The sequence below is a fragment of the Stegodyphus dumicola genome, chromosome 7 (assembly GCF_044657685.1).
Source record: "Stegodyphus dumicola isolate Sdum_Otavi_A_Nest chromosome 7, ASM4465768v1".
In the NCBI taxonomy this organism is placed as follows: Eukaryota; Metazoa; Arthropoda; class Arachnida; order Araneae; family Eresidae; genus Stegodyphus; species Stegodyphus dumicola.
Genome location: NC_140774.1, coordinates 157,664,168 through 157,678,469, shown reverse-complemented (window position 1 = coordinate 157,678,469; position 14,302 = coordinate 157,664,168). Strand labels below are relative to the sequence as shown.

General features: G+C 31.9%; 1 protein-coding gene across 1 annotated transcript; it reads right to left on the bottom strand.

Moving 5' to 3' along the window:
• Window positions 1-7,398: 7,398 nt before the first annotated feature.
• LOC146996558 (uncharacterized) lies at window positions 7,399-11,333 on the bottom strand. Its single transcript, XM_085820972.1, has 2 exons — window positions 10,692-11,333; window positions 7,399-7,630 (listed from the first exon to the last, which is right to left on the bottom strand). The coding sequence occupies exons 1-2, from the start codon at window positions 11,116-11,118 to the stop codon at window positions 7,539-7,541; spliced, it is 519 nt and encodes a 172-aa protein (XP_085677098.1). The 5' UTR covers window positions 11,119-11,333; the 3' UTR covers window positions 7,399-7,538.
• Window positions 11,334-14,302: the final 2,969 nt, after the last annotated feature.

Sequence of the window (14,302 nt, the reverse complement as noted above, 5' to 3'; positions counted from 1 at the left end):
TTCATTAATATGGTGTATGGTCACCTAGGGCAAGTTTGCACATCTGACATCTTGATTTCATAGACTTTACCAAAGTGTTGATGAAGTCTTGTAGAATTGTACGCCAATGATCTAAAAGTGGATTTGTCAGCTCTTGGAAGGTCCGTGGACGAATTCGGCGTGCTAAGGCATCCCACACATGCTCAAGTCGGGTGAGTAAAGTGGTCAATGCATTTGAGTGATATCTTCTGTTTACAAGTATTCTTACACCACATATACTCGACCAGGCCACAAATTTTCATCCATTAGCAAAACTTCTGGGCCAATAGCACTCCTAAACAATCTAACTTGGAGTTCCAGTAGCTCGTCAACATATCTACGAACGGTTACAGAACCTTCTTGAAATATATGCTTGAAAGATTCCGATGCGGCCATTGGTCGTACGCATTAAACCGCGGAAACGGTATATTTCACGGACAAGAGAAGGGAAGTTGTGTGTTCCTTTCTCTTTCCAGATCAACACACGTCTAGAATCACTGTTTATACTATGTGTGGACTTCTCAGTAAACAATACTCGGGATCAGTCATTTTGGCTCCACTGAACATGACGACGGTACCAGTTTAAACGGGCCCCTCTGGAAGATGGAGTGAATGGGACACAAACCATTGGTTTTCTTGCATACAGTCCAACCTCGTTAAGCCTTCGTGCAGCAGCAGAACGGCTAATTCGAGTTCCTATCGCAGCATGAAGCTCTAAAACCAAATCCCTTGCAGTTTCTTCGCGTGAACAAGGATATAAAACACTCTTCTGATGCACTTGTTGCTCTTGGTCGCCGTTGACCAAGGCTGTCTGTCAACCGATTCATTGCTTAAAAAAACAGCTCCAGATTCAAATCTTTTGCGACTTCCATTTGTATTTGACTTCTCTCGATTATACCAATTTTTCGCCACTTTTGACCTTCACTTAAATGATGCTTTGAGCCATAACTATAGAATACTGATCACTCTCAGAAACCATATTCCATTTAAACAGTACAACAGACCGGAATTCCAACATGCATCCATTGCGCACCACATTGTCAGTCACTGAATTTGCATATTTTTGGCGTTAACGTATGCGCAGAAATGCAATTTTGTGTTCAATTGTATATAATTAATAGAGGCGTAGCTAAGGTTTTCAGCGCCCGGGAACGCCTAAAGATTTTGCGCCCCTTTCTGTATTCCAAGAATGGAAAACATTTCATTCTGAAATGTATATCATCAATTTGCCGCCCCCTGGATGCTGCGCCCGGGCACGAATGTCCCCCTTGCCCCACCCTAGCTACGCCACTGTTAATTAACGTAAATAATTATAGCATCGGGCATTGGTTGCAACATTAACTTAGTAAGCATATTTTTTCCTCATTATCCTTTAATTTTGATAACCAGTGTATATGGTGCAGCACGAGTTCTGTAACAAAATTGGTCTTAGGGCTTCAAAAGCAAGTCAGCAGCAAGACGCGTTAGAAGCGTACTTGTTCATACTTAACGTATTATTTAAGCTATTTTTACAGTTTAAATATTTTTGAACTCAGAATTGAAATATCTACAAGTGCATGTAAGAAATATATCTATATAAGAATAAAATGAATTTAAATATTTATAGAAATTTGCAACAATTAATATTTATTTACCTACCACAGAAATGTAATCTTATAAACATGTCTGTCCGGTCATGTACTTACAGAAAAATACTTGTGTGTATTCAGAAATATTCATGAGCATTCACTGATCCATCTATATAATGTAAAAGAAATGACAGACCTCCTGAGGAACAGGATAGCTTATTTGAATACGGGAAAGCATACTAGTCTTATCTGCTGAGGGGAAATGAGGACTTTCTAAAGAAAACTGGATCAAATTCATGTTTCAGATGTAAATACTGTGAAAACCTATCATGCAACCAGCGTTCGCATGGGTTCGAACTTGAGTGATACTACTAGTATTCAGTAGTCTTAATCATTCAGCCTGTGAAAGTCTCATAAAACCTCCAAAGTATAGGTGGAAAGAACTGAGCACCTTTGTCGCCTCATCCGAATTTCAGCCCTCTGTTTTAGTGAAATTCTTAGTAACATGTTTCGTCTGATATTATTTCTTTATGCCTCTTGTTTTCATAAAGAGACAAATTAGTCCTTAACAATTTAGAATCAGCCATAATTTAAGTTTTAGAAGCTAGAAGTCATTTCTGGCCAATCATCCAAGATATAGGTTTTAATGTGTTTTGCATGCGATTCTCATGGACTATCTTATAAGACCTACAAAAAGCTTCCGAAATCTGTATTTATCTATCTTAAACTGCTCAGGTAGTTGAACTGCATAAACATCACATGTGATTGTGTGACACAGCAAGTCGCTTTTCAAAAGGTAGAACGGATCAGTCTAGGAATTACACGTATCCTAATTACCTCTTTGCCTGCTCCCTTTTTCTCATTGACCTATGTTCATCGCCTTTGCTTTCCTTTTCATAGTGGTGCAGTTTCCGAGATGAGATGTCTACTCCAAATGCTTTTGACATCCTCACCGTCCCTCTCTGTCTTCTGACATCTCGCGAAGACGGTACTACTCACGTATAAGAATTATTTGAAAAATAAATGAATTTTATTCATTGTAAATTCCCGAATTATTTAATTTACTATATTCTGTATGGTTGCTAAGGCAGGCTCCACAGATACACTACCTATCAATTCTTGCAGAACTGGACAGGCTGACTGCCAGTACATTGTGCATTTTGATGTCCGACGAAAAATGCTTTCCTTCTGGAACATCTATGTGTTTGGCTCACTACTGTCTTCAACCTGTACAGACTGATATTATATATCTGGTATCGATTTTACCTGCCTTCTAATGGACTCATAGATAATATCAACCGAAAACGCTTAAGATAGCACTTATCTGCATCATTCGTTCTAACCGATGATTTTAATGACTCTTTGAGGAATCCTCTTTGAGGAAGTAAGGATAAGAACTTAAATATATAAACAGAGCTACTAAGTATGTCACTGCGTATGCCTCCATAATGATAGATAGCAAACCCATATCTACAAACTTAAAAGGCTACTTCACAGCACTGATCTGGTTATATGTACGCCATTACATCTATCATTTTATACATTTAGAATCTAGAGTGATCCATTCCCAATATTTGCGTCTTTTAAAGGAATATGAATGTTGGACATATTTAGAGTTCCAAGGTTTCTTTAAGAGTGAGAGACTTAAACTTGTTTCCCTCTCTAGCTTTTCTTACGAATGAAAAAGTAAGGTGTGTAAAAATAGATGATACTGGGAAGGCCGTTACTGATCTGTTGTCCAGGCGTTCAGAAACCACAAATCTGTATTCCTACGTCATCAGACAGACTTCCTAGATACATATCTAAAATCATAACAGAACCCTATGAAGAGAACTTTAGTTAAGACATATAAGGGAAACCCTAGTCTCAGAATATTAGCAATTCCATGCTGAAGCATTCGTTGACTAAGTCTTTTATTAGTTTCCCTTCTTACAGAGGTCCTTTCTTATGGAGGTTGTAGCAGGGCATTTAATGTTGGCATTGAGAAATCCAAAAAATAAAACTTGGAAAAGTCAGAATTTCAATAATGTTCCGTTATATATTAAAAAATGCTTTTTACTATATTTGCCCATCAGCAGCCGAGCGGTAAAATCACTGAACACTGATAGTTCGAATCTCGGAGAATGGGCTGGCTGCATGGGTGTTTTCTTGATTTTCCCCATGTGTAACGTATATACGTGGCAGTTCCCTTTAAAGAGTCCTCCAAGAAGGCATCCCTCCCTTGTCAGATAGCCCTTGAATGTTTAGCTGCAATCAAACAAAACGAACGAAATCGCCAGAATTTTGCACTAACGAATCACCTACGCAAACTTCTGGGGGAGGATGGCATACTGCAGCCTTGATCATTATTTAGAAGAAAATGATAATACCTTTCCTAATCACAATGGTTTTCTAGAAAAGGAGATCAATACTGAAAATGTACTTCTGTTCAGAGCTATATTTTCTGCTTTTTTTAAGAGGAATCACTTGATGTCAATATTTTTGTGACAAAGAAAAAAGTGTATGAATTAAGAGTTTTCTAAAATTTCTTCATTGTTGTTTGCAGAGACCTTCCAATTTTTAAACAAAAATTTCTCAAAGAACTGGTTGTTTCTCATAAAAACTGGTACTTTGTTGTTTTAAGTCATTAACTCTTTCCAAAATTTTTGGAGTGTTATGTTATGTAGGTTATTAAATTATCTGCAGTATCTGAAACCTTTTGGCTGACTGCCAATAACCATCAATATTTTTAATGGGCACTGCTGTTCTTTAGTTTAGTTTTAAAATCTGTTCAGTCCTTTTTTCACTGTCTTACACCGGTAAACTAGGTAGTGTGTGTGATTATGGCAAAGCCTCGAGGGCTATCTGGCTAAGGGGAGGGATGCCTTCGTGGAGGACTTTCTAAGGAAAACTGGCTCGTATACACGTTACACATGGGGAAAACCACGAAAACGCCCATGCAGCCAGCCCGTTCGCGGGGTAAAATAGGTAGGCGTTCATCTCCACTGGCTGCCAATTCATAGGCCAGTAGTGATCTTCATGGGTACAAGTATTCTTGGATTTAATTTAAAAAAGTATCTAAATTTACTGCAATATCACATATCAGGGATCTTTAACTTGTAGGTCTCTGGCGATGAACAACATTGGCAGGCATCCATGTTCTTCAATATAATTTTAATTAAAAATGCTATTTAAATTTAGTGCACTACTCTGTACTAGTGAATCTGTTTGTTAACAAGTGACAACCAAGCTTTAACTTTTTTTTGGATCGGATGTTATAAATTATGTAGGGGCTACCTTTCTCATGGAAACAGCCTCACATTAACTGAAGATTTGGAACATCTATTCACAGACTACGTGGTTTGCTTCTAGCAGTCACTGCACCTAAGGTACAAAAAGTTCTCTTTGATTTCAAAATTTTTTAGAAATCTGATCGTCCAGTGCTTAGTAACCATTCTTGGTACAAAATGCATCCATTCTGCACTCCTGCCTTCGGATCTCACGTCCAAAAGGTAACACAACTATTATTATGCCTGAATAGATGATCTAGAAATATCCCTCTGCACATATGAAACTTTTAAATTATTTCAGAATTCTATTAAAGATAACAGTCATGTTCTTAACTGTAGCATTTTTATGAATACAGACAAGAATATAATAATTATATCTATACAAATGTTTCTAGGTTCCCTAATCACATCTGTTTGGCTGTTATGTATAATACAACACTACTTTAAATACCTTATATGGCATTGAACCTATGGTAACGTTTTTAAAAAGTACAAAATCTTTTTTATAGATATATTAAGTTTGTGATGAAGCCACGGTTAATTTTTATACTCCATAAACACAACGTGGTTTAACATAGTAAAATCTAAATTTTTTTGTAGTTTTTTCAACAGTTCACAACAATTTTATTTATACGTAGTAGTATTTTAAAACTGTACTTGGACGTATTCTTGTCTTTACTTACCAGTTTAGAAAATCTGGAAAATGTTTGGTATATACTTGATACTGTATAATGCATTTAATTTGCACCAACAAAACCAATTCTTATTTTTGTTTCGCTAATACCTTGCAAAGTTCATAGGATATGTTTCATGTTTTGCAGGTGTAATCTTTGGCATGAAAATACAGTTATATCTTGAACAGATCACTTCCACATACACAAATGATATACCATAACACAAAATATTCTGGTGAAATCCTATCTGAAATGATCTAAATTTTTGTGTCATGTTTCTCAGTATAAATCATACACACCAATACAGAACAGTATCTCGTATCTAAAAAATATTTTTTGGTTCCTTACGTATATCATTACAGTATTCATTTATGAAACCTCTCATTTTCTAAAAATGCAGGTTTTATTCCATATACTTTTGACACTTTGACGTTTTCAATCTGTAATAGTGCTCAACTAGACCCAATATTTAAAATTGCTTGTTGTAGGCTTTTTACACCCCTATTCTGCATATCACAATATTAGTTGCTGTTATAATCAGTCACATTTATTCATGCTGTGAGAGAAAAACAGCACAGTTCAACATTGATGAAATAATTAACACTTAATTCCAAGAACCATTCCTACTATATTATGATACAAATTTAAGAGATTTATGAATGTGTTAGAATTGTAAAGTTTTCCATTTAATGAAAACATTAGGAAATGTGACTTCAAATGGTTGCTACAGAATATTACAAGTTTGAATTTAACTGCACACTTTTGCCCAATTCATGCACTATAGAACATCATTATTTTGGTTTAGTAGATTAATAATTAGATATCAGATTAGCATTAAGTTTTATTTTCTGAGTCATAGAGCATCCAAGAATAGAAATGATAATTAATTTAACACTTCAAAATATACTCATGTGCATGAAAATAACTGTAACTGATGCAAAATGGGAGAAAACATGGTCTTTGTAAAAGCAGTGTTTGTTCTTTAGTTATGAATGTTTAAATCAAATCTGGATTTTATGTATATGCTATTATTATTAAATTTAAATGAAATACATGTATATGCTTAGAGCAAATATTCACTTATTTTTAATGTGTCAAACAATTTATGGATATTAAGAGTTCTGCAGAAAATTCAACTCTTTGAAACCATCCATGCAAATGGGAAACAAAGATATTTCAGCAAGTACTTCTGTAATGACAGGAAATAATAATAGGCATTATCTAACTATTAAGTAACGATAAGACTTATTCTAGAATTAAAATTATTTAATTTCCTGAATGCTTTAATATAAGTCTGGCTACACTCTTCTGTGTGAAAGACCACAAGCCCTTTGCCTGACACACAAACTTTTAAGCCTCCTTATTTTGCAATAAATAGTTAAAAATTAAAAAATGGGCTGTAACTTTAGCACTCATTTTTCATAATTATTATAAGACCAGTATATTCATCTTTTTGATTAGCAGCAAGTTCACTCCTATTTCTTTGTTTTTGAATGTTGAAAAATTAAAATATCTAATTATTGGTAGCTCTTTTGATATTGGAATGTGTGAAAGTTTAATTTGTATACAGCTTTACGTACTGAAACTTAACAAATATGCAAGTACTCTTATTAACCAGCGGGAAAAAAAAAAAAAAAAAAAGTGTCCACATTTTTAAGTGACTATAGTGTTTTTTAATCTTAATCAATGAAAATCAATTGATATCATGGATGATGAAATAAAGAATGAAAATATATTTTATTTAAGAAGAAATTGGGATAATGTATTAGTCAATGTCTTGTAAGAAACACTACTTATATTATGCTTCATAGATATGACTAATTCCTAATATGTGGAGTAATTTTCAGTAAAAAATAATACAACAATGGATAATTTTTTCCCCAGACTTTATTCAGAATACATAATAATTATTTTACAAAGTTTTTATTCATCTTTTATTTCTGAAAATAAAGACATATCAGATAAAATTCCTTGACTAGAGCATAAATATTATTATTCAACCATATTACTCAAAAATTTATGAGTTTCAGTTTCAGAAAATTCTCCTGGCAGAGCTTGCTCTTGACTTTTAAATACATACCAGATTCCTGCCAATCGTTTACTGAAAAATAAAGAAGACTAAATTCAATTGTGAAACAGCCAAGATCACTGAAAACAATGCACTATTCATTTTGCAAACATAAGCCTGAAATATTAAAAATGATCAGATTGAGATCAGATATGAGATTATTTATGAACAGAAAAATTTGCAGTACTTGCATACTATCCCATTGGCCATGAAAATTGGTGCAGAACCACTAATCATTCCTGAGGAAATCCTTCACAGTCAATGGGATGAAGTGTTAAGTACAAATTCTCTGATTCCTCTTTAAAAATAAGAGAAAATTTTGGCATGTAGGTCCCCGAGAATGCATTGTTAACATAAAATGAACTATTCTCTATTATCCACAATTGGGGGTATCACCCTGGCCAAAAGGGTTCATTGTTGCCTACTTTAACAATTTTCTCTTATACTACCAAGTTACATACAAACATAAGCATTTTTATTTGTTTATTGGCCATATAACATCATTACAAAATAAAGCAAACTAAAAAAAAAAAAGTGTTTTTATAGAAACTGTATGGCAACAGATGAATTGCAAAATATTTGTCCATTATTTCAAGCATCACCAAAGGAATGGAATGCTGTCCTGAAAAACATTTCTTAATTTAAATTTCTTTAAATATATCAATCACTTAAAATTATATGCTTGTATATCAATTTCCGGAATTCAGTTATATTAACTGGCGTATTTAAACTTTGATTTTTAATCCTCTGATAAGCATAGTAGTATACTAAAACACCACAGCTCATATTATCAGTTTGCAAAATATGTGAAGGACAAATGATTTTCCATTTAGTGCTAGTAGCAAATATTTTAGCTAAAACCTCACACCATATATGAATTAAAATTTGATACTCTTGCCCACATGATTTATTTTGTGGATCATAAAATTCAAAAACCATATCTGGAATATTTACTATTATTAATATCCAATGACAATTTAAATTTGCAGGGATAAAAAATAATTTTGCTGATTTCAATCTTGTTAGTAATGGATCTTTAATACAAAAATTTGGTTTAGGAATTTGTAAATTAGCAATTAACAAAGGCAAAATCTTCATAACTGTTTAATATTTTAAATAAAAAAGCATCAATTATAGTATTATAGAGCCATCCTTTTCGAAAACATGAAGATACAGATTTAAACAAGTATTCTTCTTCATTACTTCTAAAAGGATCTATAGATTTTAACATATGTGGTGTAATTTCAATATCATGTATTTTTAAACATGATTTGGTCAAATCTTTATTCATTCTAACACTTACTGAAAAGTTTTGCTCTGCTGAAGATAAATTTATCTTTTCCTGTGTACAAGGTGGAACACTCTCGGTTAAAATATTATAAATATATTTTCTAAATTGAAGGGTATCTAAAGGAAGATTTAAGGCTAATTTATTTACATGTTGAAATGCATAATAACAGATGAAGACCCCACAACTGCCTTCATCATTTTGTAAAGCATGCGGTAGACACTGAATATCCCATGAACCGTTAATTTGTAACTCACTGTTAATTACATTAGACCATTTATTAGTTATGTATTTTGGATTGCATGAATTTATTAACGAGTCATATAAATAAAAGGTATTTTTCTTTAAATCTGCTATGATCAGAACCCAATGAGAATCAATGCAAGCAGGAATCAATAAATATTTGAAAGATTTCAAAGAAACAGGAAAAACATTTCCAAGTGATAATGCATCAGATAAGATAAGCTGGGTAATCGAGGAATCAGCAATAGTATATTGATCATCACTTTCTAAAATTTTGTATAAAAATGCATTTATGATTACATCAAATAACCACGCCCTAACAAAATCTGTACAAACCAATTTTATAAAAAATTCTTCACTTTTACTGATATAAGAATCTAAAGACTTTAAAGCAATACGATTGATACTATAGCAGCCAATTTGTAAAATTCTTTCAGAAATATCTTCGCTAGATTTTAATGGAAGGGAAAATGATTTATTTTGATCAACACTGGTTAAATCACATAGATATTTATCACTGTCATTTAAATCAAATGCTACGGCTTTAAATTTAATTTTCTTTTCCACACATTCATTTATTTCTGGGTCATCTACATTATCATTAAAATCTTGATTCTTATTCTGCTGACATTTCTGTAATTTTCTCTTTTTAGAAGTTTTAAACAATTGTGGGTTAAGTTTTTGATTTGGTGAAACTGGACATGATGCACTTGAAACTGCTCTTGAATTTTCATTCGAGTTTAAAATTCCTCTACATTCTGAAACTAATGAATTTAATGTTGTATGAACACACTTTAACATGACATTTTGCACTTTTGGTTGTCTTATTAATTGCAGTAATTCTTCTACAAGCTTTTCACATGCATTTACTCTCTGTTCAATACTTTGTGGATTGTAATGATTAACAGAATACACATTTATTGATTTCATACTTTCATTGCATTTCTGATTCGATTCAAGATTAATCCCCGAGGGATTAAACACCCAATCATTTTGTTTATTAAGGAATAAATGCACTTTATGTATATGTTTGCATAGCAATTTATCTAAGCAATTGCAGTGATACAAGTGACTACACAATGAGACACATGATACTTTAGGGCATCTATAAAAGCAAAAATCCTGACACGGACAAATTTCAAAAAGACGCTGCACAGTATATATTTTATTTTTTTGTCTGAGAACAAACAGTCCAAGAAGTATCAGAGCATTTATTTACATCACTGTCCCTAATTTTTAGTCCTCTCTGATGCCTACTTAAACAAGAAATGGAATTTCTGGGAGATACATTAGTGTATAATTTATAGGTATGATTTAAATATTTATCTTTCTCAATTGTCAGAAGTGTAGAAATTAAAATATCTAATCGTCTATTATATCTCCGCTTAAAATAAACAGTTTTCAACTGATTGTGAAAAGATTCACAGTACATGTTAGTATCAGTAAATGCATGTGGAAAGTTCTGATAACACAAAGCCCATTCCTCTAATCTATTTTTATAATTTTCAGAAAAATATTCAATAAAATCTGTACTTTTCCTAGAATAGTCATTCAAAAACTTACTTATTTGATCATGAAAAGTGATCTGGTTTCTTTCATGTAATATATTTGTTAATTCTCCTAGCATTTTTTGTCGCACTTCCTTATCTACCACTTTAGAATTTAGTTGCCGGAACCAACTTTGGCGTATGTGACACGAACATAAAAGATGCTTAACATCTTGACCCAAAACCTTTGAAAATGCAGGATATGTAACTTTGTCATCATCTGTCATTACACAGTTTACATATAAATTTGGTACACGACACTTTAAACTATTAAATAAACAATAAAGAGTGTCAGCATCTAGAAAATTAGTAATAAAATGAGCAACTGGATAGCCACAACCAAATTCATCAGGTACTATAAGATTAAGAAGGTAAAAATCATACTGGTTAGTCTTATGTGTAGATTCGATACATAAAATCTCTGTACAACCTTTTATCATCATTTCTTTCTGTTCACGCGTCTGAAGACCAAGAACAAACGATACTTTATGATTTGGAAGATTATATAGATCAGTTGGACCGTACAAAGTTGAATTATTCTGAGGCTTATATAATAACACAGGATTGTATGCTTCACATTTTAAAGTTTCAATGATTGAATTAACAGAAACTGCATCACTACTTGGACGCAATGAATTGTTTAAATATCTAGAATAAGCTTTCCTTTACAGGGAAATTATTTCTATTCTCGCGATTTCCTGATCCATCTTGTAAGATATCCCTTATTTTTTGTGGAGGCACAGACAAACGTAAATTTGCTTTTATCAAACACCGCGTACTTTGTTTCAATGGCTGATATTTACAATTTTCAAACTTTTGCTCATGATTATGTTTAGGAAAGTAAAAAACAGAGATTTTATTCATTTCTTCACAAGCCCATATTCTGACCGGACAACATACACTTTTTGAAACTGTACCTTTTTCATTTTTCCAACTAGTTTTTTTTTCAAAATCAGAATAACCTTGCGTGGTAAACTGACAACAATAATAATGATAAGTTTTAGAATTTTTCGTTACTTTAGAAAACTTTCTGAATGAAGTAAATGCCGAGTTTCCTTCCAGTTCTAGCCAATCTTGAAAATAACTCATTGTTTCAAATGAATATTCTTTTAAGTTATTTAAATTATGTTCATCTGCTAAATGCTTATTAAAATTTAAAACATATGTAAAAGACTTATGGCAATCAGGTATGAAGCATACATACAATTTATTAACTTCTGTACAAAATTTCTTATGTTTAAAAAATGATAATTTGCAAGGATAACATTTATTACAATTTAGACATTTCCAAGGGTAAACAGATGAAAAATTTTGTTTTAAATCAGGTACTTGTTTATTTGAACATTTTTTTTTTTTTTTTTTTTTTTTTTTTGTGGTTATAAAATGAATTCTTCGATTTATAAGTTTTCAAGCATATTTCACATTTACGAAGATAAGCCATTTCTATTTTATCACTAATACATTCTTTGGTTTCTAATTTTTTAGCACTCAATACATTATCAATGTTTATAAGAATATTACTCTGAGGAGAAGTTATTGAAAGTTTAAAATTTTCAGTTTCAAGTTTTTCTTTGAAATTTTTTTTATGATTATTAAAAGAATTTTTAGTTTTATAGTTTTTTTTACAAATATCACATTTTCTAGGATAAAGCGATGGTGCATTACAGTCAATTTCGGACCGCCCTCCAGTCAGAATAGGTCACATAGACTTATTTTTCCTCACTTGACAATTAATTTCACTGCTTTCTACATGATCTTTTAGTAAACAAAATTTATTAAAGTGAAAGAAACTTAGGCCTGAACTACAAGAAGTGCTTTTTCTGGTCATAGAAATGTTCTTTTGCTGCAAAACATAACTAGAGGCAAAGTCAGAGTAAAAATCATCTTTTGTTGTACACAATTTAGGTTGTGAAATATCAAAATTTGTTGAATCATTTTTTAAACTCCCTTTGCCACTAACAGAAGCACAAGCAATATTTATAACATATATAATACCTAAAAAAGGAACATTTTGTTATGTTAATAATAATAATTTGCTGCATTTTTTAACTCCCCAAACCCCATAAACGTTTTGCGAAAATATAAAAAACTTTATTTTCTTTTACCGTAATAATCCGTAATGTTCGTTGCGAAAATATAAAAAACTTTATTTTCTTTTACCGTAATGTTCGAAAAATAAACCCCATAAACGTTTTGCGAAAATATGAAATAATAATGATTTGCGACTTTCAAACTTTATTTTCTCTTACCGTAATGTTCGAAAAGTAAACAGAAAATTTCCCTTTTCCTCCTTCAGGACGTTGTTGACAGGTTATCTTCACGAGAAAAAATGGGAGGAGTTACGAGATTCTCTGGGTTGCATGAAGATCTACTAATAACTTTCTCGCCAAGTAATTTGGCTTCATCGGCTCATTCTTAATCTTATTTCTGGAACTGTGGTCAAAGGAGATTCCTTACAGATTCTTTGCTGTGGTTGAAGAGTGGTCTGTTTTTGATCCGTAAGTATGCTAAAATTCTACCATAAATTTTTAATACCTTGTTTTCCAAATTTACACATTTTGCTTGATTAATTTGAAGTTGTTTGTTTTTAGATGTGCGCAATGGCAAATTTCAGGTTATTCGTCAAATAACCAAGGTTTCTATTTCTCTGGTAAGTGTTTGCTTTATATCTTATATTTAGTATTAAATATTAAAAGTAATTTTTGCATGCGTATATTTTTTCATGCTCATTTTCTGTTTTATGTGCTGGTAGATTTCTGGCCGATTACCGTGTTTTTAGATAAATGCGCCATTTTCATTTAGGTCGTGTAGAGATTACTGTTTCCATTTTTTTTAAGTAACCACGAAAATTCTAACACATGAAAAAGCTTTACTAGTAAACTTTTGATTGAGGATATTTCAAGTAAATGTGCCATTTTTACTGAATTTATGTAAAAGTTGCTCTTCGTTATGCCTTTTTTGAGCCAATTTGTTAATTAGTTGTATTCTTTTATAATGTGTTGTTTTGCAGATTAATGCAGTTTATTTGACAGATGTGTAATGCTGTTTGTTGAAAAATGCATTAGAACCAATGATGGTAAGATCTTGGCCTAGCAAATTGGTAAAATATTACCTGCTCTTAATTACTGAATCATATGGTAGGATAAAATCTGCTGTTTATGTATGAAAATTTGTACTTTATCTCTGATTATGTGGTATATGCCCAGAATTTCATTATTAATGATAGGTTCATTAAAATTACTATTTTTAATTGTCTGTTTTGTGTTGCTGCTGCTCATTCTGCATTTTTTTTTTTTTTGAGTAGATATAAAAATTAATTCTTTTTTTTTTTTTATTTTTTTTCCCTCCATGTCTCTTTTTATTGTGCTAGTAAATTTTTGAGAAAATTTCAAGTAAATGTGCCGTTTTTACTTAGTTTGCGTAAAAATTGTTCTTCTTTATGCCTCTTTTGAATAAATATGTCAATTATTGTTTGTATTATTTAATATCTTGTTTTGCACATTAACACAGTTTATTTGACAGATTGAGATGCGATTTGTTGAGAATATTCATTAAAACTAATGCGGGTAAGTTCTTGGCCTAACAGATTGGTAAAAGATTTTCAGATCTTAATTACTGAATTTTATA

What these genes read in the sequence shown, in the direction of transcription:
- LOC146996558 (XM_085820972.1), bottom strand. Translation starts at nt 11,118, where the DNA reads ATGATGATAAAAGGTTGTACAGAGATTTTATGTATCGAATCTACACAT. An exon ending in CACTTTTCATGATCAAATAA is followed by an intron (nt 7,631 to 10,691) that starts GTAAGTTTTTGA and finishes TTTATTTTTCAG; the next exon opens with TAAACGATTGGCAGGAATCT.